The sequence below is a fragment of the Parasteatoda tepidariorum genome, chromosome X1 (assembly GCF_043381705.1).
Source record: "Parasteatoda tepidariorum isolate YZ-2023 chromosome X1, CAS_Ptep_4.0, whole genome shotgun sequence".
NCBI classification, from domain to species: Eukaryota; Metazoa; Arthropoda; class Arachnida; order Araneae; family Theridiidae; genus Parasteatoda; species Parasteatoda tepidariorum.
Genome location: NC_092214.1, coordinates 1,932,353 through 1,956,572, shown reverse-complemented (window position 1 = coordinate 1,956,572; position 24,220 = coordinate 1,932,353). Strand labels below are relative to the sequence as shown.

At 31.2% G+C, this 24,220-nt stretch overlaps 3 protein-coding genes across 4 annotated transcripts in view; 2 read left to right on the top strand and 1 right to left on the bottom strand.

Annotated features, from left to right (window-relative positions):
• Positions 1–2,163: 2,163 nt before the first annotated feature.
• LOC139427086 (uncharacterized) lies at positions 2,164–3,015 on the top strand. Its single transcript, XM_071187715.1, has one exon. The coding sequence runs from the start codon at positions 2,164–2,166 to the stop codon at positions 3,013–3,015; it is 852 nt and encodes a 283-aa protein (XP_071043816.1).
• Positions 3,016–3,144: 129 nt separating this feature from the next.
• On the top strand, positions 3,145–4,838 carry LOC107452968 (uncharacterized). The gene is made up of 2 exons (XM_016069611.3): positions 3,145–3,925; positions 4,123–4,838. Exons 1-2 carry the CDS (start codon positions 3,145–3,147, stop codon positions 4,836–4,838), a joined length of 1,497 nt encoding a protein of 498 aa, XP_015925097.2.
• Positions 4,839–11,019: 6,181 nt separating this feature from the next.
• LOC107453026 (J domain-containing protein DDB_G0295729) overlaps positions 11,020–24,220 on the bottom strand; it is a 57,695-nt gene continuing 44,494 nt past the window's right edge. For both annotated transcript variants that reach the window (XM_016069695.3, XM_016069687.2), the window contains 4 exons: positions 20,950–23,925; positions 19,369–19,513; positions 17,055–17,604; positions 11,020–11,999 (listed from right to left, as the gene is read on the bottom strand). In XM_016069695.3, coding sequence (XP_015925181.1) covers positions 11,989–11,999; positions 17,055–17,604; positions 19,369–19,513; positions 20,950–23,909 — 3,666 coding nt within the window. In that variant the 5' untranslated portion in view covers positions 23,910–23,925 and the 3' untranslated portion in view covers positions 11,020–11,988. The remainder of the gene's footprint in view (positions 12,000–17,054; positions 17,605–19,368; positions 19,514–20,949; positions 23,926–24,220) is intronic.

The following is a 24,220-nucleotide window of genomic DNA, read 5'->3' as shown; positions in this document are numbered from 1 at the left end:
CTTGAGTATTACATATGTTCTATTTATTTCGTGTTCTTATTAATCAAATCGTTAAATAAAATTAAGAATTTCATATTAAACGATATTTTAACTTGTAAATCATTAAGTTCCTACATCAAAGTAAGTCAGACTGATAAAAAACGACTATTTTCCCCAAAATAATCAAGCAAAATTGATGGAAAGGAGAGTTTTTCTCGGATTGGGAAAGCTATAAGAAGTAAAACATAAAACAAATAATGAAAAGCGCCGTCATACAATCGTGGGAGAGATGACATCAAAGATGGCATCAGAATGACGTTTTAGCCGACGTACACTAGCAATAGCATTAAATTGCATTGTCAATGAAAATCTTATGACAGGGTAGATTTTAGCTGAGCATACGAAAACGCTGCAAACGGAAACCTTATAATTATGTAGATTTAAGATGATTTTCATCTTAGAACTAGCTTTATTCAAGGTTTTTTTTTCCCGCTTGAAAACCCTAAGACAACCTCGTTTTAAGGTTGTTTTGTTGAAGGTTGTTTTCCAAGGTTTTGGATTAGGGTAATGTGCGTAGAATAGAGCAGATTGTCGCAGACCTCGTTTTAAGGTTAGAAGGTTTACACGTAAACCGTGTAAAAAACCTTTTTAGGTTTGCATGAAAAGATTTTTGTTGTGCTGAAAAAAACCTTATATTGCTATCTGGGCTTCATGTTTTGGAATATAAAAGAAATGATATATCAGACATTTTTGCTTTAAATATTATCATTTCAAAACTCGATAAAAAAAAACTAGAAAACAATACGAATTTAGTTTATGCACGCAGGAAGTTCCAAAATTAGATACTTTCTTATTTTTTTTTTTGGAAAAAAGAGCACAAATTCTAGAAAATTATCAAAATGTTTCTCAAACAGCTCAACTGAAAATGGAAACAGAAAAGTCAAGGTCAAGATCATTTTTAGTCAATGAGAAAAAAGTACCGCCATGTGTTTTATGTTCAAATAGCCATCCCATTTTTAAGTGCGATTATTTTCTGAAGCTTAATGTTGAGCAAAGAATTGAAGTCATATCAAAAACAAATTATTTTATAATTGTTTATCGAAATCGCACTCTGTGAGAAACTGTAAATCGAAACATTCTTGTTCGAGTTGTGGTCGCAGACATAATACATTAATTCATAGGCTTCAAGGGGAAAATGTTGATGATTCGTCGCGTCAGCAATCTCTTATTTCAAATGTTGATAATTCAAGGGCTTTGAAAAATACGTTTCCGACTATTAATGCTGCCGAATTTAATGCTCAAACTTTATCCCTAATAAGTAAAAATACTCGTCATTCAAATAAAAGTGGTATTTTGCCAACATTTGAGGTATTTATTAGGAGTTCAAAAACTCGTACTCTTATTAAAGCTAAGTGTATTTTAGACAGTGGTTCAACTTCTAACGTTTTAACCGAAGCGCTTGCTAATGCATTAGAGGTCCCATTGCGAAAAATAAACAACCCCATTGCAGGGTTAGGTAATAATAAAACTGCTGTAAAAAGGAAATTACAGGCTGATATTACTAACAGGGATGGGACTTATTTTAAAACATTAGATTTCTTAGTTGTGAAAAAGATAACAGATTTTATTCCAACTGCACCATTATCATTAAATAAATTTGAGTTACCTAAAAGCATACATTTAGCAGAACCTAATATTTTCGCAAATTCAGCTAACGTAGACATGCTCATAGGAGCGGAAGCATTGTTTGAAATTATGAGGACAGGCGATATTAACATACCAGGTACTGAAATAGTTTTAAGAAATTCTGTTTTTGGGTTTATCTTTACGGGAGCAATAGGTACAAATAGTCAGGATAAAGCTAAAGACTTCTGTGGGTTAATCAGCCAATCTACTAACACTTTAGAGCAAACCCTGAGAAAGTTTTGGGAAGTTGAGGATAGCTTAAGCTCAAAAGAGCATTACATGAGCCTAGAAGATAATTTATGCGAGCTGCATTATCAAAATACGCTCAAGAGAGACAACACTGGTAGATACATAGTTCAAATGCCAATCAAAGATCTCCATAAGCTGGGAGAATCCAAACATTTAGCAGAGCAAAAACTTAATCAGCTTTGGAGATGGCTTTCTAAAAATGACACTATGAGGAGTCATTATATTAAATTCATGTAAGAATACCTAGATATGGGCCCCATGGAGCCCGTAGAAAAAGAGGATGATCAAGATCCAGTTGATAAAAGCAATTATCCTCACTGCTATCTGCAGCATCATGGAGTCTACCGCCCTGAGAAGACTACAACTCCTCTCAGAGTAGTCTTCAACGCCTCTGCACCTACTTCAACTGGTGTAAGCTTAAATGATCTACAAATGAAAGGACAGGTAAAGGAGGACAGTTTCGATATTTTGGTGCGTTTCCGTAAACATCACATTCTCTTTACGACAGATATTCAAAAAATGTTCCGTCAAATATTAGTTGAACCTTCCCAAAGAAACCTTCTTCGCATCCTTTGGAAAACAAGTGAGTATCAATCGTGCAAAACGTACCGATTGAAAACCGTAACATACGGCACCACTTCAGCTCCTTTTTTGGCCACTCGAACAATCCTCCAGGCAGCCAGAGATGAGTCTGAAAGATTTCCTCTTGCGGCCGAGGTTCTCGAGAGGGATAGTTACATGGATGATGTAGTCAGAGGAGTGGATAGCGTACTTACAGCTGTGCGTCTTAAATCTGAGTTGTCTAGTCTTCTGAGATCTTGTGGCATGAAGTTACATAAGTGGAGATCCAATGTAGTTGAATTAGACGAGTCAACTGATGTCGTAGAGCACAGATTTACCAACACTGACGAGACTACAAAAACGTTGGGTGTCATCTGGAATGCCAGAACAGATGAATTCCGGTTTCAACTCACTTCGTTAAAAAGGCAAAAAACCTATACAAAGAGAGATGTGCTTAGCATCATAGCACATATCTTTGATCCTCTTGGACTTTTGGGCCCAATTATCACAAAAGCAAAAATCTTCCTTCAGAGACTCTGAACAATCAAGTTAACGTGGGACGATGTGCTTCCTCCAGATTTAGCCAAAGAATGGGAATTGTTTGTCCACAATCTTCCAGCCATACACGAGTTACATGTGAAACGCAAAGTGACAGACAATGCATCAGGAATGGAACTACATGTTTATGCCGACGCCAGTGTCCTTGCTTACGGAGCAGCAATTTACGTACAAACTCGAAATGTAGACGGCCATCTTACATCAGAACTATTGTGTTCTAAGTCAAGAGTTGCTCCTATAAAACAACTCACTATTCCACGTCTTGAACTGTTATCTTCTCTATTGGCATGCAGGCTACTGGACGAAGTACGGAACTCTCTGAATGTCCCCAACGAACAGTGCTATATATATTCAGACTCAAAAATAGTTCTCGCATGGATAAAAACTGACTGTTTAAAGTTAAAACAATATGTCGCCAATCGAGTGAAAGAAATTCAACAACTATCACAAAATTGTGTTTGGAACTATGTTCCGTCGATATCCAATCCAGCAGATATATTGTCACGTGGTTGTGAAGCAAAGGAACTTTTACATCACTCATTATGGTGGCAGGGTTCGAACTCCATTAATCAAATTAAGAACTCCGAGTTTGAAAGCGAACGATTTTCCGAAAGGGACTCAAAGATGTATCAATCTGAACTCAAGCCATCGCAGGACATTAATCTATTAATTTCTCATTCCAGTTTTTCAAACCAAATATTTTCTATAACAAATTCTTATTCAAAATTGATTAATGTAATGTCTTATGTATACAGGTTTATTTACAACTGTAAGAATCAAATTAAGAGAAGTGGAAATCTTACATCCTGTGGGGTAAGTGAAGCAGAATTAAAGATATGTTCATTTGTGCAGCAGGAATCTTTAGCCGAAGAATTTAAATTATTCAAATCAGGTAAACCAGTACATGTTAATAGCAAACTGAAAATTTGTTTACATTTTTTGACAATTCAGCAAATGTTATAAGAGTTGGAGGGCGTCTAACAAATTCTGATTTGCCCTATGAGAGCAAACATCCCCTAGTTTTGCCTAAAAATCATAAAATTTCTGAGCTTATTTTATTAAATTTACATAAATCAAATTGTCACATAGGTGCACAGGCACTATTAAATTTGTCAAGACCAACAGTTTGGATAATGCATGGTAGGAATTTGGCTCGGAAAATTGCTCATGATTGTGTCATTTGCACTAAATTTAAACCTAGATTTTTAGTTCAAAAAATGGGCGATTTGCCTAGTGTTCGATGTAAACCAACTTTTCCTTTCCTAAATTCTGGTACTGATTTCGCAGGACCTTTTTTCATAAAAAACAAAAATCAACGTAAAGGCCCGTTTCAAAAAATATTTATTGCTATTTTTGTATGTCTTGTAACTAAAGCTATTCACATTGAAATTGTTTCTAATCTAACATCTGGCTCTTTTATTGCAACCCTAAAAAGATTCATTGCCTGTAAAGGCAAATGTTCCATATTATATAGTGACAATGCCAAAACCTACTTAGGAGCAAATAGAGAACTTAAACGTTTGTATAATCTAGTTAGTAAGCCAGATGAAACTCTATCTAAATTTCTTATTTCTGAGAGAATTAATTGGAAGTTTATTCCCCCTAGAAGTCCAAATTTTGGTGGAATATGGGAAAGTGGTATAAAATCATTTAAATTTCACTTAAAACGAACAATAGGTACTTTAACATACGAAGAATTTCTAACTATTATTAATCAAATCGAAGGTATTTTAAATTCAAGGCCTTTAATGCCACTTTCCAGTGATGCTGATGATCTGGATGTTTTAACACCAGCTCATTTTTAATAGGAAGATCTATAAAAAACATTCCTGAACCAGAATTAATTGATCTTTCAGATAATAGGTTAAGTAGGTGGCAATTGATTACAAAAATTACCCAAGCAATTTAGAAAAAATGGTCAAATAATTATTTGTGCCATTTACAACAACGATCGAAATGGCTCTTTGAAAAGGATAACATTTCTATTGGCACTGTAATTATAGTAAAAGACGATAATTTGCCCATTAATCAATGGCTCATGGGAGTTGTTGTCGAATTGTTTCCAGGAAAAGACAAATGTGTTAGAGTTTGCAGTGTGAAAACCAAACGTGGTATTTTCAAACGTCCTATCACTAAGTTAGCCATTTTACCAGTACCAGTTGAAGTTTGATTAAGTTATATCATTGTATGTCAATTTTATATGTGTATATATATTTTTTGCTTTCTATTTTATAAGAAAAGTGATGTCATTTCCCAATTGTTTGTTTTGCATATTACTTATATTTGAAATTATTTTCATTGCTAAATACAGTACTGTCTTTCAACGCGGGGAGTATGTTGTATCTTTACTCCAGCGCCACCTACAGTAACTTTTTGTAACACTCAGAGTAGCAATAAACAAGCTGTCATAAGGTTGTAATGGTGCTCTCTCTTTTGTCGTATTCCAATGTTAGCATTTACCAGATTTAGAAAAATTACTAATTTTAGGTCTTACCAGCAATATTACAGTCCACATTAATTAGAAGGGAATATTCATGGATAAATTACCCCCCTTTTGTTACCCCGCATCAACAACATTAGGTATGCATATTTTTACATCACTTTAATCTATGCAATTTTAAATGGCAAAGATAAAATCTGAATCGAATCACAGAAATAAAAATTTAATTAAAACTTCTTTACTCACAAACTATTTGAACAGTTTAATTTTATCATTAAAAGTTTTCGCAATCTAGTCAAAAAGTTTTTAAAGACAAATATGAAATTAAATAATAGGCATGAAACTTTAATTTTTACATTAAATTATCTTAGTTCATATGAACGAGTTTCATAGTTTTCTAGAACATTTGCATATAGAAGTTGCTCTTTACATTACTATGCTCATTATTATATTCTTGGTTTTTGACGTAAGGAAAGGAATTATATCCCATAATTTATCTACTTATCTTTATTGTTTTAAAATAAAACCTCTCAGTTTTTTTTTCGTGGATTTTTATATTGGATTTCAAGTTAAACATGTATATACAAGATGTTAAACTAAATTGAAAATTTTAGCGCATTTCCTGAGTTTCAATTTATGTTTTTATTTTGCTTAATCTTATTCCAAGTTTTTCTCAAGAAAATGAATTTCTCATCTCTCATTAAATTTTCATGTATCATTTGTATTGATAATTAATCATTAAAATGGCATTTATAACTCAAAATTTGAATTGAATGAACATTATCTTGGTGTTGCAGAATTCGGAATGAAAAAAAATACAGAATTACTTCCCTGAATTTTTTATAAAGCGTTAGAATTTGATATATTGAGGACATATTATTTTTTTGCATAATTTATATAATTAAAGCCATGGAATAGCCCAAATGCTTTCATATAGTAAAATTTCGTGGCAGTTTTAGCTTGCTTCTGCGTGAAGTGTAAATAAGAGTACATAAACTAATCTTGTAGGTTTTGAAAAATAATATTAATTCCTTCCAAATACTACCCAGCATAGACTCTATTGCTAATGAACATTAGAAATGCAAATTTGCATCAATTGTCAAAAGATTACAAAGTATATAGGTATAGATAATTTAGTTCAGTATTAATTGCAATATTATGTAAAAGCTTATTAAAATAATATTTAAATATTCTGAATAAAATCGTTATAAGAAAAAAATACAACTGCGTTTTATTCAACATTCAATTTGATTTAAACATTGTAGTTTAACATTTCTCTTGTGTTTTATAGCAGTCTAGAGATACGCCATGTATGTTCTAAATTATTAAAAAAATATATATAAGAAATGCCATATTTGACGCTGTAATTGAGAATTCGAAATTTGCCGATATCAAAACCTGTTTTCTTATAGCTCAATGTAAATGAAAATTGAATCCTTTTCTGGTTTAATTTTCCGTTTTATTGGTATTTTCATAATGAAACCCTCTATAATTAAATTTAAACCAACTAATAAAATAGTTTAAAATTACTTGGTATTTCTTTCAGAAATGGAAAAAACTAAAAATAAGTCGCGCAATTGTTTTGTAATAAACCAATCATGCTTACCAATTTATTAAGTTGTTCATAATTATTCTGTAATTTGTAAAATAAAATTCAGTAATTAGTGAAAAAAAGTGCAGCAGTTATTGAATTCTTAAGTCTACTTCATAAAGTTAATTGACTAATAGTATGCAAAAATAAAAAATATATTAAGCATATTTACTTTGAAATCTCTTCACTATATTACCTGAAAGTTTTTCAGAACATTCGTACTTAAAAGTATTTAGTAATGAATAATACTGAAGGTATTCTGCAACTTATGGATTATTGTGTCAATGAATTGAATTTGAAATACGAGTACATTATGCCTGGAAAATTTCAAATCGATGATTTGGAGAGTAAATTTGGTTGCTATCGACAATTAGCTGGATGCCAATATAATATTTTAACTAGGCAATTATTTGAAAGCGAGGCAAAACTTAGATTAAAGTCCGTTTAGTATTTAAATATTCCCACGAAATCAGTTGGCCTTGTCCAAGTCACAGAGTTGCTACATAAGGAAAATTTTGCAGAAGCGTTTCAAAATGATAAGGTATTCTCTTTAAAAATTATGTCACCTGATATATCCGGCTGGTGCTAGCAGTTTTGAGGGCTAAAGGTGGTCCTACATGTTATTAGCAGGGTGGTCATAATGTAATGGCTCTTCGGTGTATATANATTCATCCGCAGATCGTAATCGGATGAAAAGAGTGTTTGATGTAACAATTTGGGAACCGCATTCTGGTTTTGGGGTACCCAGAGACCACTGGAATGGGACTCGCTTGACCGCCATATCTTCCAGACTCATTTTTCTGGGGCTATGTTAAGAATACCGAAATAACCCCAAAAGCATTTATATATTATTATTATTATAGATATAATTATCTATCTGTATAATCCGTGATTATAGATATTTATATATTAATAAGTTTAGTAGATAATTTGCCCTAAAAACTATGTTCTTTCAATTTTCTTCAAATTTCTAATATCATAACAGCAGAGCCGCGATGGCTCAGGGGATAGAGCGTTCGCCTTCCAATGAGGCGAACCGGGTTCGAATCCCAATCGATACGAATTTCGCATCCCACTTGCATTGACTACTGTGCGGACGTGAAATATCCTCAGTTGTAGACGGTTCATGGGTTAGAGTCCCTTTGCCGTCAGGCTAACCGTGGAAGGTTCTCGTGGTTTTCCTCTCCATGTAACTCAAATGCGGGTTAGCTCCATCAAGAAGTCCTCCACGAAGGCAAATTTCTCCCAATACTCGATCTAGGAGTCCCCTTGTCTCCTGGATTGGGTTCAAAATTACAAGGCTACGGAGTTGGACATTAGTATACCCATAAAATTGGGTCGGCTGTTCAACGACATTTATAAAATAAAATAAAATATCATAACAGCGGGCTAGGATAGCTTGGTTGGTTTTGCGCTGGACTCATGTTCGTGAGAACGGAAGTTAGAATCTAGCCGGCTGAAGAATCCCCGTGTATTAAAGGGTGACTGATGAGCGCTAAATACGTCGAGGTCACTATGTCCTTCAAGTTCCCATAGCAAATCAATACCTCTGGCGAAACTGATCCAAGAGTTCTCTTGTCTTCTCGATTAGGTTCAAAATTGCAAGGCTACGGAGTTAAACATTGGTAGTCGTAAACTAAAAAAATTGGGTTCAACGATAGTTATAAGTGTTCAACGACGGTTATAAAATAAAATATCCTAACAGAACTCTCTACTGAGGAACGCTTTAGTTAGTTAACTGATCTAGTTAGTTAGTTGATTACTCCTGCTAGCCAATCGTGACTGCAAAATTCTTAATGGAGCTCGCTATAGTGTAAGCAATTTGTAAATATGTAGATACATTATTAATTAAAAATTTCATAGCCATTACAGTATTTGTCGTTAAGTTGCCTTTGATAACGAGCGACCCTATGGATTCACAAAACACGGTGTTCATAACGATATTCAGTTAGTTAACGAATTAAATTAGTGGAAAATTTTTGTATCGTAGTTACAAATTATTAAAAAATAGAACAAATTATTAAAAAAACGATTTTAATGAATGTATGCAAATTTAATAGTTTTAAAATTTCTATTTCTGAGTTCAGCTACTGAATAGTTTAATTTTTAACGTTCAAATTTTGTTTGTTTAAAGCTTTTAAAGCATTTTTTCATGATAATAATAAATGTTAAAGTTTTGACGAAGTTATAAGCTGAACTGATTAAAAACTATTGTATTGATATTAACATGGTAAAAAGTTATTTCAGAACCTTTAATTTTTGCATAGAGTTACTCTGAAAGGTATTCTGCTACTGGGGGTTCTTCTGTGTTATCACCAAGAAGTGGATTGTAAGAGCGGTGTTAGACATGAACTTCTTTTTAGTTGTCCTTCAAATTACACAAATAATAAAATTTTGGTGGACTAATATTTTTTTTACTAGGGTGTGGAGAATTTTGGAGTTCAAATTGTGAGCTTTATAACTTTGTAATTTGATCTAAGTTTAAATTAACCAGTTGAAAAAAATGATTATATTAGTAATTGATTGGTATAGTAGTTGAAAAATAAGTATTTGTGTATTTCTCATACTTAAGCTAAAAATTGTTTTACGGTATAAATTAGTATAAATTAGTCTATGTAATTCGGATAACTGTTCATTCTTAATTATAAATAAATTTTTTGTTATCATTTATTTATATACAGCCTGTGTGTTTCAATAGCTAATCTGTAAATTAACATCATACATTGTTTGAAATTTTAGATCATATTGAACTGCAATACTATATTATCATATGTCATTTTCTGCAACCTTATAGTATCAATTTAAATCTCATCCTGCAAATTTTAACTTTTTCATTTTTATTACAGTGTGTGTTATACTTATTTTGAATGAAAGCATGATTTGTTGTTGTTGTCGTAGGAAATTATGGCACTGAGGGTGCAATTGCTCTTGTTTTCCAGTAGCACCATCTATGACCAAGAAATCGATTTCTGCCACACCCATATGTTACATCCATTTATAGCACAAACCCATTCATATACTATTTATTCATCCGCAGATCGTAATCGGATGAAAAGAGTGTTTGATGTAACAATTTGGGAACCGCATTCTGGTTTTGGGGTACCCAGAGACCACTGGAATGGGACTCGCTTGACCGCCATATCTTCCAGACTCATTTTTCTGGGGCTATGTTAAGAATACCGAAATAACCCCAAAAGCATTGCTGCCATTCATCGACAGACACTTCATGTAGGTTATACGTCTGCACCACATCATAACTAATGATGACATAACCCGAATATCTGTAGTGTAGAATAAAGTTAGAGTTTTTATTTCATTTAGTAACCCTGTATTACAATCACTATTTCCAATACTTATCATTTATAGTGTTGTTGGGTCCACTATTGGTATCTGACTGTAGTACTAAACCAAAACTTTGGCTGATGATTGATTAGAATGCAATAGCACTTGATAGAAAGATACTCGCGTTTTTCTTTCAGCATAAAACGTTCCTCGGGAATGATTGAGGAATCTCAAAAGTAGAATCAGAAACTACAGAAAAAAAATTATATTTACAAATGGGGCTAGTTACTTGTTGATATAGCCTAAAGAACCTACAAAAAAGTGTTAGAAAAAAGTTTTCTTCTATGGAATTAAGAGAAAACAAATTTTATATAGAACTTTTGATAACTCTTGGGCCGAACTTATTCAAAATACATAATCAACATCCAGAACGGAAAATCTAATGATTTCATCAAAAGTAATTGAGGGAGATACGCTTTTAATAAACAGACTGAATAAATGCGTCATGTCAATCAGTGAATAAAATAAATGCATAAAAAAAAATCAGCTTTTTTGAACATGAACACAGAACTTATTCTCTTTAAAGCGTAGCTGTAATGTACGAAAACATTTTATTTCATAATTACTATTATTATTTTCAGTAAAATATTTTTTTAAAGAATATCCACATTCAAACAGAAGTACTTGAATTTTATTTACAGACACATAAAATAGTACAAAAAATAATATACTTTAAACTTTATTTGGAAATAATACAAATTAGCTTGTATACAAATTTTTTTTCTTCTGAAACTTAATGCAATGAGAAAAACAATTAAAAAAGGAAAATGTATTCCATTATTTTGGCTTTTTGTTCAGCTTTAGAAAGAAAAATATTTTATTCGTAAAAGAAAAAATAAAGTGCAAAATGTTATTAAAACATAATTTTACATCATTTAAGAAAATAAATGTTTTATAAAAAAATTATTATTTATGTCACGAATGGTTTATTTATTATCTAAAAAATTCAACAATAATAATTAAAACAAATATAAGAAGTTTCTTACATAGATTGTTCTTAAATATACTTCTAGCTACATTAAAATTTTTAAATGTTTTTTGTATCAGGAAAATTTGTCTTTGCTCTTAGTAAAAATATTTTAAATAAAAAATTTATTTCAACTGTATATAAATTACAAACTCTTTGTTAGTTTAAAAAAGAAAATAGTTCATTTTTAAATAATCTTGCATGAAATTTCGTCTAGCATGAAAAATCATTTTATATTCATATCAATATAATGTTCATAAATATTTTCATTTTAACATTATAAATCAAAAGAAAAAATCTATCTTACACTAAAAGTTACAATCAGGCACTTTTGTATTAAATATTTGTCTTTATAATTAATATATTCGCAAATGTTCCTTTGAATTGGATCATTATTTTTTCAATATTATTAAAATAAAATAAAAAAATAATAAAATTTTTGAAAAAAAAAGTTTATATTCGTGTATTTCAATTTGACAAAAAAGCTAATCAAAAGAAACCAAATTTTTACGTATGTATATATATATATATAGATAAAGAAAGATAGATTTTCAATATATTAATTCTTTTAAAAACTTCCACTTTCGATCTTTTTGATGGAACTTTGAGTCCTCTTCAAGAGCAACCTGAAACAATTATTAAAAGTTACTAAGTCAATTTATCTGGCTAAAATGATATAATTTTTTTACTGACTATTGTACATTTTTAGTTAAGCAGGATGTGGATATAAAAAATTGTTTTATTATTGGTTTTCTGCAATTTAAATATTTAGGAGATTATATAATATATATGTTACCGTTAAAGTATATAATGCAGTTATTTCATAGAATACCTAGTTATTCCATGAAATAACTGATCGTGCCCGTTAAAGTGTGTAATATGTTATTAATTCGACACTTAAACTAGTTATTCTATGAAATAACTAGGTATTTTATAAATTAACTAATGAGAGACAGTTAAAGTGTAAAATAAACAATTTATCTAAAATGAAATAACTAGGTATTCTGTAAATAAACTAATGATAGACAATTAAAATGAAAGAGAAGCAATTTATCTAATTTATGCTGCGTATAAATGGTATTTATGGAAACGTACCATAAAATCATTTGTTGCAACAAGGTTCACTGAAATGACACTTGGAATTACAAAGAACATTATTTCTAAAACAAAAACATTTTTTGTTGACACACTGGGTTTTACACGAACATTTTTTAAATCCCTGAATAGATTTTAAATCCCTTAATAGATTATTTTACACTTTAACGGGCTGCAGATCGTTATTCTATGAAATAACTAGTTAAACCATGAAATACAAGAGAGTTATGCATTTTAACGGACACGATCAGTTATTTCATGGAATAACTAGGTATTCTATAAAATAACGGATTTCATACTTTAACGGCAACATATGTTAGCATATATACATAGAAAATTCCAAATTTAGTGATAGAATATGAAATTTTATACTCAGCTTCTTAATAGTCAAAAGACGATTAGCCAAACTGAATTTGATAAAAAAAAAAAAAAAAAAAAAAAAAAAAAAAAAAAAACACCAATATTTTCACTTAGGAAACGGAATTCTTTAAAGATTAAGACAGTGAGTTTCGCCCACAATGACGCGGCTGTGATTTAGATTCGCATACAAGAACCCAGCTCGATTTCTCAGCTTTATATACGAAGCATCGCATTTTCTACAACATTTTAATAAACACAAGAATGAGTGAAGCAAATTTTCATACCTTCTTAAAGTTATCAAAAGTATAAAACAATTTGCATACAGCTTGTATAGAAAGAAAATATCAACATTTAAAAGGCAGGAACTAGATTCAAACCCACTAATTTCGCTTGGAATTTCTCTGTTCTAACCATTCAGCAGTAGGAACACTTTTATGCGAAAATTAAGTTAAGTATTATATATAAACATATAAATTGCGTTAGAAAGTCTCAAAAATTTTGACTTCTATTTTACAAATTCTCGTTTGATGTTTGTTAAATGAAAAATTTCCAAGTTAATTAAAAGTTGCTCCCCGTGTAGGATGACTAAGGCTACAAATTACTAATTAGCATTATTAAGAAATTTTTTCATACAGAAAAAGAACTATTGCCTCCCTTTATATTCTCTCCATATTGTCTCTCTATATATACTCTATATACTGTCTCAAAATTTTTGCTCCCAACTGTTTATTACAACATCGCCACTGTTTGTTGATGTTATATATAAAAAACTTCAAAACAATGTAAATAGCCGTTTTATTCCATCTGTGTGAAATTTGAAGTAGCAGCGTGCTATTTTATAAGTAGAAAGTGTTCCTTTAACTTTATAACATTTACATCAAAATAGATTAAAGACTGTTAATAATAAAAGATAAATTTATGCCATTAATAATTAACCTATACATAAATACGTAAAAAAAGGTTTCAAACATTAAAGTTAAAATTAACTAATTATTTAATTACAGATTTTAGTCAGAGGAACAATAATTTTTTCATTCGATTTTAAAAATATCTGAACTCAAACTGCGAAAATAACACAGACCCTAAAAATGATAGTTATGAGAGAATGATTGCAATTTACAAACTGATTTTTATATTCTTTGTGTGCTGATTTCAAATAGGATCAAATATGGTTAGGTCACAAAAGGATTTTTCACAAACATGGCTTGAATATATGAAGAAAAATACTTATATACAGGGTGGTCCTAAAATTCGTGTCAAAAATGTAAAGGTTGGTAGAGGGGACTTAAATAATCATATTTCGTATAGGATTGTGTGTGTGGTAATGCCGCCTTGAGCCGGTAGGAAGCGCTGATGACTGCGGCGTATAAAAGCGCTTGCTAGCACGGATCTCAAACAGCATGCATCGTTTCACCAATGTGGAGCTTGCCGACGTGCATTTAATGTATGGGGCTACACAAGGAAACGAATTAGCTGCTCAGAGGATGTACAGAGAGCGTCAGAAATCACCTGGACGCTGTTTACGGCCAGCATTGGATAGGACGGGGTGATCTAGTTCCCTGGCCATCGCGTTCTCCTGATTTAACCTGCTTGGATTTTTTCCTTTAGAGTCATATTAAAAGTCTGGTGTACGAGAGTCCCATCAAGAAGATCTTGTTGCCGGCTTGTCTGTTGCTGCTTTACATGTGCTCGACATGCCCAACGTCTTTTCTAATGTACGCCGATCCATGCGCCGTCGCTGTGAATCTTGTATCGATGTTGGTGGCTGCTTTTTCGAGCACTTCTTGTAAACTGTTGATAAATTTTTATTTTCTTTTGTCTTTACTTGTCTTTTCAGTTTCCTCTGATTCATACTGCTTTACAAACTAGTGCTTTAATGTGCCATTATCGCACGCACATTCCTATCCGAAATATGCTTATTTATGTCCCCTCTACCTACCTTTACATTTTTGACATATATTTTAGGACCACACACACACACACACACACATATATATATATATATATCAACTCTAGGAACACAATACTTAAAATTTTCAAAACTCTCTATTCCCTGAGCCATTACAGCTCTTATCTCAAAGATTATTATCATCCCAAGANTATATATAGCCAGTAAGGTTTCTTCCAATATTGTTCCCAATCAGAGTCCTAGGTTTTACAGGAATAATTCCAACTATAAAGAATTTTTAAAAGGGACTGATAAATTTAAAATGGATTTAATTAATAGCCATTTTCCTAACTAATTCCTTCAATTTTATTTTTAAAAAATTTTAAACCACTTAGAACACAAAAATTTTTACATTTATATAAATTCGAATATATTTTTCTTCTGTTGATTTTTTTTTATTAAATATCTTCTTTCTGAATTTTGAATTAGCTCTGATTTATTTTTAAGGCAAAAACTAATTATGATAAACTATTCCTAAAGCCACTGGGCGGAATAATTTGGATGTATGACTGTTTACACTGCATCAATTAATTTATTAAGTAAACGTCTAAATAAACTGTGGCCATTATATAATAACTTCAATTATTTAATTTTAATTGACCAGAGTAATAAACAGTTTATTTTTATTTATTGCTATTATTAATATATAGTTTTTTTTACGTATGGAATGGACTCTGATTTATGAACAGCCATCCTCTATGAACACAGGTAATACATGTATACTTTACTGTTATGAAAGAATGTATGAATGAAGGATAAAGTCTATAAACGGCATTCTATCCATGTATGCAGACTCTGATTCATAAACAGTCACCCTATATGAGAAGGAATACCAATAAAATGGTTTATTCCTAATTTTTGTCTGTGATTTGAACTCTACAACGATTACCTATTTGAAGGGATTCTTTTTTACGATTTAATTTTAATTTTTTAATTAATTTTAATTTTTATTTATATTTTATTATTTTTTTACTGGTTTTTCTTCCTATTAAGGGCTTTGTTACTTAAATTTTCCAAATATTTTTTTATTAAAATGCTTTTTTCATAGATGGCAGCTCTGAAATGCAATTTGCTTCATATTTTTTCTGCCAAATATATGTTAAAAAATTTTTTTAACAATTTAATCTATAAGCACTGTTTAATATCTCTTTCTGCTTAGTGAATTTTTGTTAACTATTAGATTAGCATATCTGTGAAGGCATTTTAACATTTACTCCAAGTCGGCAAGTTTGTTTTCTGCTTTCTTTTTATCTCAAACTCATTTTCAATTGCATTTTTACTTTTTAGCAATATAGATGCATTATAGAGAGTAATTTTATCTTAGAATAATTATTCCTTGTTTTGAAGTATTGCATTTACCACCGTAAAGTAATGCATGCGTCCTGAAGAGAACCTTTACGTTTTCCTAGTAAAAGAATTTTCTATTTTATTTTATAATTTTTTGACTAACCATTACTTTAGAAGGAGAGACTTAAGATTTCAAGAGAGATTTAGGAAGAAACTAAACCATTACTTCATATGTTACTTTCTGATGTGTGTTCACAGAACCAAATGAGATTAAAATCAAGTCGATAGAACGAATAGTTAAGAAGTAGTTAAGGTTTTATGTTTTTAGAATACAATTTTATATTTATACCTATTTCCGCGTCATTGGTAAGAGTTTCTGGAGGTTTCTTTATCTGTCATAGCATTTGTTAAAGCTGTGATGGCATTGAGCTATCAAAGGCTTTAATGAAATGCCCACCCAGCTTCAGATCGATGAGTGTCTAGGAAATTTGGGCTTTGTCTCCTCATAGTGGAGTCTCTATGAGTTGCTATAGTTGAAGTGCTTTACTTTCAGCATATTTATAACAAATGTGGGTGAATAAAAATAGTTTACTCCTATTTTAAGAAAACTGTCAAAAAATTTGAATGCAGTTGACATGGAATTGATTTTTAATCGTTTGTATTATATAAGAAATTCCGTGAAGACCGTTTTTAATACGTATTTTTGAAACTCCTTATACCCTGGTACTCTCAAATTAGTATTTAACCGATAAAAAAACACATTCGAAATCTGACAAATCACAGAAAAGGAAGGTTGATAAAAACAAGTTTGATTGTAACAGGAAACAAAGAGGAATCACAGAAACACCGTCAAGCTTCAATCTGTTTTGATGTTTATTACATTCGTTCTGCTCTCTCGATAAGCATACTTATTTGTTTTGCTAAGGATTATATATTAAGGGAGACACCTTTTATGACAAGAAATGGAATGGAGCATAAAAATAATACTCACTAAGAATTCTTTGCTGAGGTAATATGGCACCGCTCTTAATATAAATGGAGGATCTTCCATTAACATGATGGTTGTTAACTTGTTGTTTTCCCCGACCACCGTTTCTGTGTGGATGATTCCTTGTAAAAGATGGTTCTTCAGATTTCCTTTTCTGATTTCTTGTGGATTGTCTCTGGTGGTCTTGACCATCACTACCACTCTCATCACTGTTGTAATCGCAAGATTGATATTTTCTGGTTCTTTTCTCGAATTCTCTTGTCTTTTTACGAACGTTTTCTTTCAGTTCTTTTTCAAAATTCAAAGTCGAAAACAGATTGGGTTTTTTGTCTCCATTCATTTTTTTAAATGGATCGTAATCAGGTATTTCATCTTTTCGCCTCTCTAATGCATAATAAGAGTGAGATTCAAATGTACGCCCGCTGTTTGTTCTGCACAATCTTGTATGTAGTTCATGTTCTTCAACAGAGTCAGGTGTAAATCGACTCTTATTTGAATCTGGCATTAAACTATTGTTTTTTACGCCATTTTCATGAGAAAGACAAGAATGAACCTGAAAGGGAAATTTTATATAGCCCTTATTTTTAAAAATAATAATGATTTACTTCGAAAAATCATGGAATCCTTTCAGAGAAATCATGAAAAAACCTGGTCCTCTTAATTATTAGATATTTTACTTTATTCCTTCTCGAGTTTAAACACAAAATAAATAATGAAACATATTAATAACTTTTGCTCAAATAATCGGATTGCAAATTACTCAGATACATTGTTAAAAGTTTGAGGGGCTAAACTTAAATATGTGATTTGTGAGCACAATATTTCGCTAATTTAGTTAATAAATAAGAAGAAAAAAAACGTAACTTCTCTAAATAAATATGCTTTGTTTCGATAAATTTTTTACTCTCAAAATATTAAAAATGTCATCCTAAAAGGTTAAAGAACGATCGACTGTCTAAACTATTAGAATCCCATTTTAAGAGTGCTAATCATATTTTGAAAATTCCGTCGAAAACGGGTATAATTCTTTTGTGTCGCGTAACTTAAAATATGGTCAGCATAAACTTCTTTTGATATCTAGAAAATTGAAATTTGTTGAGGCACTAATGGTGAGTGTCTAAATGCATTAACATTCGATTATTTATAGAGGAATAAGTTAATGAAAATTGAATTTATAAAAATAATTTATAATGAAAACGAAAAACAATTTTTACTCAACGTAATTGTTTCTGTTAAATATTAATTATGATTGATAAAAACCGTAATTGGTTTATATTGAACTTTTACTTCAATATGAAGTCGTATGTAAGATCGATTCTCTTGAGTAATTAAGAAAAGATTCCATTACATCACTATTAAATTCATCGTGAATACATACTACATTAAAACTAATTTTTTACAGATAGTAAAAGTGTCTCACATTTTTGAATTTTACAACTTGTTGTCACTTGAAACTATCGAATTGTTGCAATTTTTACCTAATTCGAATGTGGTGATTTCAAATCTGAAAGATTCTTTTGGTATTTTAGTTAAGTTCATTTTTTGTCTGAAGAACACTACTCCACAATAAGGGAGATTTCTGTACTTGACATTTCTTTAAAATTTCTCAGGAAATATTTATTCTATAACATTAGAGGTGTTTATATTCTCATACTTATCAATATATTTTAAAGCTTCTAGAGGTTTCAAGGACAACGCATTTTTAAACATCCTATGCCATAAGCCTTGGCAATCAGCTTAGAACTAGAATCGATCGCTTTGGTTATTATTTTGAATATTTACGTGGAATTTCGCTTAAATAATTATAAAGAACATTTTGATAAAAACAAAATTTTTTTTTTGTTTTTGCTGTAACTTTAAAAATATTCAACAAAATTAAACAAAATTTTTGGAACAATTTTTAATTTTAAACAAAATTATTATTATAAAATTTGAAAATTGAATAAATTTAGAAATATTGACAAAGGCATTTATGATTGATGTTTTAAACATTATACTTTGATGAAACATCAAAATGCGCCAATGATTATTAAAATCATAAATAGCTTTTCGATCGTAAATAAATGATTTTTTATCTCCTAATTGACTCATTTCACTTTCAAAAATAATGGCTCAGTTAACAAAAATTTTATCATTGATCCATATAGAGCAAGGTAATCTATTCACAATGCTAAAATGTTTAAAAAAATATTGAAGCTTCTGTTAAATTTCTTTGTAAGTAATATGTATTTCCCACAAATAAATACTAATGAAAATACGACGTGAATAGATAAAGATTTGAAAATTAGGAGGAAAAAATATAAACAAATGAATATACCTCTTGTTTCGAGATACTTGAGTGAACTATTGAAGTTTGGTTATATATGGGGTCAGCAGAGAGTTCATTTCTGGAAAAATTACGTGTTTTTCTCTTAAAGCTCCCTTCGCAAATACTGCAATCATTACCATGTTCACATTTACATCTGAAGCAAAGAAACAAAAACTAAATTAATGAAACTTAAAATATCACGTAATCATAGAAGTACTGTTCTCAAAATTAAAAATAGACAACCCTGAAAAATTTTTAATCGGATCTTCACGTTCTAGGACTCAATCTTAATGGTTTGAGGAGGTTCTAGAGTAAGTTCTTTCTGTGCAGAGTCTAAGACAGCTTGTAGATCAAACACAGCATTTTATAAAAACATAATAGTTGTATATTAACATTTACAGTGATTTAAATCTTAGTTATTTTGAACTCGTTGAACATGCAGTCATATACCACTGCGTTCGTCTTTCTGCCATATCATCAAATTTTTCTGGGTGCTTGAGGCCGTCTTTCTCTCTCCGTTGAATAAGTTTTTATAGCACAAGATTTGAATATGTTGCTACCCTATAAATGATATCTTTCATCTCATCATCAAAATTTATCTGGGTGCCGTCTTTCTCTCTCCATTAAACAGGTTTTTATAGCACAAGATTTGAAGGTTATGAATTTCAACTTTCAAAGAACATTTGATTTTCAAATAATTTGCATAATACATAAAATTTTGCCTACTGATTTTAAATATGCTAATTAATGTGTGCAGGCAGACAATATTTTAAATTTCGAAATCAGGCATGAAAATGTACTTTCTCTAATTAAACATACCTTTTTATTCGGATTTTTGATCCTCAAAATAGAGGGCTAGTTGCACTCTGGGAAATATGGTTCGTTGAAAAAAAGTTATGTTTATTCAAAGGTGTCTGACTTCGTAACTTAAAATATCGTCTTTACTAGTTAATTTGAATATTTGAGGTTGCTTCCTCAAACCTTTAAGACTTGAGTCCTGGAACGTGAAGATGCGATCATTAGATCAAAAGTTACTCAGGATGGTCCAAATTTTTTTTTTATTTATTTTGCACATTGCACATTCGTCTTGTTTAGCGCTATGGATTGAAAGATAAATGTTTTATTAAAATGTAGTAAAATTTTTGTTTGATAATCTGAAAATTAATTGCGTAAACTAATAAAAACTAGTAGAATAATTTCAATTTCATAAATAGAAACGATATGTTTCCAATGTTTAATAAATTTAATTATCAAAGTATACTTACATTTATCCAGTTCACAACATTGCATATTGACTTCATAGTATGAAAAAATAACCTATACTTACCTAGCAAAAACGAAATTCATGGCTATAATAAAACTATGTCCAGCAGCTCATAAGAATTTATATCAAAAATATTTTATTGCTTAAGTATTAACAATATATAAAAATATTTTTATGTATAAGCTTAGAATATATTTAACCGAGAGAAGTGATTAGCAATACTTGAAAGCTTAAATAATTTTTTCTAAGCATGTTTCTTTGAAGCTTTGATTACTAAACATACATATTATTGATTTAAATATAATTTATATTAAAATGCTGATTACCTGCTATTTTTGTAATAATTGCTATTATTTTGGAGTCTCCTATCAGAACTTTTTTTTCCATCCATTTGTTTGCAATCATCACTTGATGAACGACCTCCTTCTGGTTCTGGTCTGGTGGGACAATCTCTGTTTTGTCGTTTCAGCCATTTTTTCATCCCTGTTGGCTGTTGCCAGTTACTTTCAGCAATTAAATCGTTATATGTATGTTGTGCTTCATGTGGTGTTTCTGGACTTGGATATAATTTACACACACTCTCAATATATTCTGCAACATCGTTTTCATGAAGTTCTCTTTCATACAAATGATTCAAGTTTTTTGGTGATTTTTCTTGAAGGCTAAGGATTCTGAGTTGATGACGAATATTCACTTTTTCCTTGTCTCTCTGCTTTCGAAATTCTTCTTCAACTTTGTTCATCCACTCAATTTCTTCCTGCCTTTTTCTTTCTCGAGCTTCAACTTCTCGAGCCAACTTTTCTTCCAATTTTTTCTTTTCTTCTTGCTTAACGGTACTTTGATATGAATATTTCTTCCTATTAATTGGTTTCTTCATTACTAATTCACTATCGGTATTGACGTAGATATCATCTACTATTGAATGCTTTTTTAATGGAGTCGATTTATACTCTGGTAAATAAATGACATGTCCTTCAGAGGATTGACCAGGGAAGGATTTTTTCCATTCGGGATTCATGACAGGATTACCATGTGGTGATTTATTAGTTTCCCTTTCTTGTTGCCTGGCTTTTGATTCAGAATTGCTGCGCCTTACATGCTCAAGTATATACATTTCTGTTGTTTCATTTTCTGGCTTTTCAACATTAAGATTATTAATGAAATTAGGCAGACTTCTACTTAATGACCAGTTAGAATCTAAGCCTTTGTTCTCTTCAACTGGAGCTTTTGTTCTTAAGCCCAATGCTTTCTTGAGATTTCTTAAACTATTAAAATGTTGCCCTTCTGAATTTTTGCAACTTTTCTTTCGTCTGCCTTTACTCTTAATCTTTTCTTTTTCTGGATAGAGTATTTCATCAAAAACATTCCTTTGGTCTGTTCTTGGAAGAGATCTAGAAGGAAACATAAGATTTGGCATCGAAAATTTTGCTTGTATATTTTTAGATGGTCTATTTCTATCATCGGATGGTGAGTTATCACTACCACATTCACTATCATCTGCCAAGTCATGTTGAGGTACCCACATAGAATTATGCTCATCAGGAGATGCATTACATATCTGAATATTATTCATAACGAGAGTTTCCAAGCTTTCATTAATTAACATTGGACTACCTGCATCCGGAGAAATTCCAGAATCTCCGCTTCTATCATGTATCAATTTTCTTGGGGCTACAGGCCTGTTGATACGACATATTTTTTCTTCTAATAAGTCATCAGCATCATCACTACTAACATCGGATCTTTGTTGGTGAGATTTAAAAAAGTCCAAATTAATGGATTTCCAAACATCTGTGGGTGAAAAACGTGAGATTTCTACTGGTCTTCTGGGCAATGTGGGTCGAAGCTGAAGATCTATTTCCAGTTCTTCCTCGGAAGGTGTGGAACTAGATATTGCTCCTTCAGGATTAAATCGCGTATTTGATTCCAAAAAAGTTGGTTCCCATTTATTTTGTCGAATTTCATAGTCAGGTGCTGAAACTTTTGGTAACCTAGGACTAAAATGTTTTTGTTCCAATTGTGTGACCATATCATTATTTCTTATATTATACTCGTAATCATTTCTGGTAATTGATGAAATTTTATGAAGTGATGAATTTCGAGCCAAATTAGGTACATCACGATGGTCTGTTACAAATTTATCATTCCTGCTTTGTCTTTCGTGTTTAGAATTACTATTTCTATGAATTTGTTGAACGTCATTTCTATATCCATGAAAATGTTTATTTGTGGGAGGTTCACAGCGTTCCTTCGAATCTTGAGAATGTTGCATTGATAGTTTGAATGACTGGTTTCTATGTTCCCTTTTGATTCTTTCAGCTCGCTTTTTAGCAGCATCAGTAATTGCGTCTTTCAATGCAAAATTCAAAGGTTTTTCGTCCTCTCCCGATGGATACAAATTACTTTCACTACAAGTAAGGTTTCTTAAACTGTTATTTCTTTGGCATCTGTCAGTCCTGTTTTCAACATTTTCCCGAATTCTTTGTTCCTCTACCCGATCTAAAGATTTACAACGTTTCCGTTTTTCTACAGATTCCTGATTTGACCTAAATTTCCATTTTTCAACTGTTCTCCTATTCTTTTCATAATTTTTACTAACTGTTTTAAGTGCAATCACATCATCTGATCCTTTATTATAATCTGGAGGTGGTGGTGGGGGAGGAGGAGGCATTTCTTCAGGAGGAATTGGAGGTAAAGGTCGCCTAGGTGTATCACCATAGTCGTGAGCTATAAGACAACATTTATTAGTTCGTGGATTTTCATTATTATATGAAACCGGAATTCGACTTAGTGTTCTAGGTAAAGTGTTAGACTGGGGAGGCTGAGGTGCTCTTTTCTTTTTTCTTGATTTAATTTTAGCTTTACTGGGACTGACTGCAATTATACTTCTTTTATTTATAGTTTCTTCACATCGTCCATCAATGTCTGAGTCATCCTCATCTGAATCATTCATCATCATGCGAACTATATCAGGATCACTATGAGATTTTCGGTGGCCGTACAATGTCGATTGCATAGAATGACATTTTTTTTGTAAAACCTGGACGAATTCTGGTTCTGATACTGGATTAGCTTTCCTGCCGCTGATGGTACCTCCATTTTGTAAAATACAGCCATTATCTGTACTGCGTAATCGTTGAGGTGGGTTTGATGCTATAGGAAGGACACGATTTTCAGGACTAGCAAATTTACTACTAAACTTTTTTCCTTCCTTATGGTTGTTTTCATGGTTATGAAGAAGAGAAGGAGCAAAGCGAGATACTGATTGTGAATGAGAGTTACCCATTGAACCTCTTATCTATCTGAAATATGAAAAAAATACTTTAAATTTAACCAAGCAATCCTATTATAGTTGACAGATTAAAAAATAAGTAAAAAAATATTTTAAAAATAAACGTTAAACATGGGTCACTTATAATACCTGTTATTTTAAAATGCAAATGGCTAAATTGTACTTCATTAATATCACAAAGACAATTTTTAACTTATCCTTGAAGATTCGTTAATATACATGTAAATTTACTGAATCTGACGCAGATTGGAGTTTTGAGTCATTCATAACAGTTACAGTCATTCATAACAGTTGGGTTTAGTTTC

Excerpts from the sequence above, each read along its gene's own strand:
- LOC107452968 (XM_016069611.3), top strand. The coding sequence starts at position 3,145 with ATGGAACTACATGTTTATGCCGACGCCAGTGTCCTTGCTTACGGAGCA. Across the intron at positions 3,926-4,122 it reads ATTTAAATTATTCAAATCAG|GTGCACAGGCACTATTAAAT; the intron begins GTAAACCAGTAC and ends ATTGTCACATAG.
- LOC139427086 (XM_071187715.1), top strand. The coding sequence starts at position 2,164 with ATGGGCCCCATGGAGCCCGTAGAAAAAGAGGATGATCAAGATCCAGTT.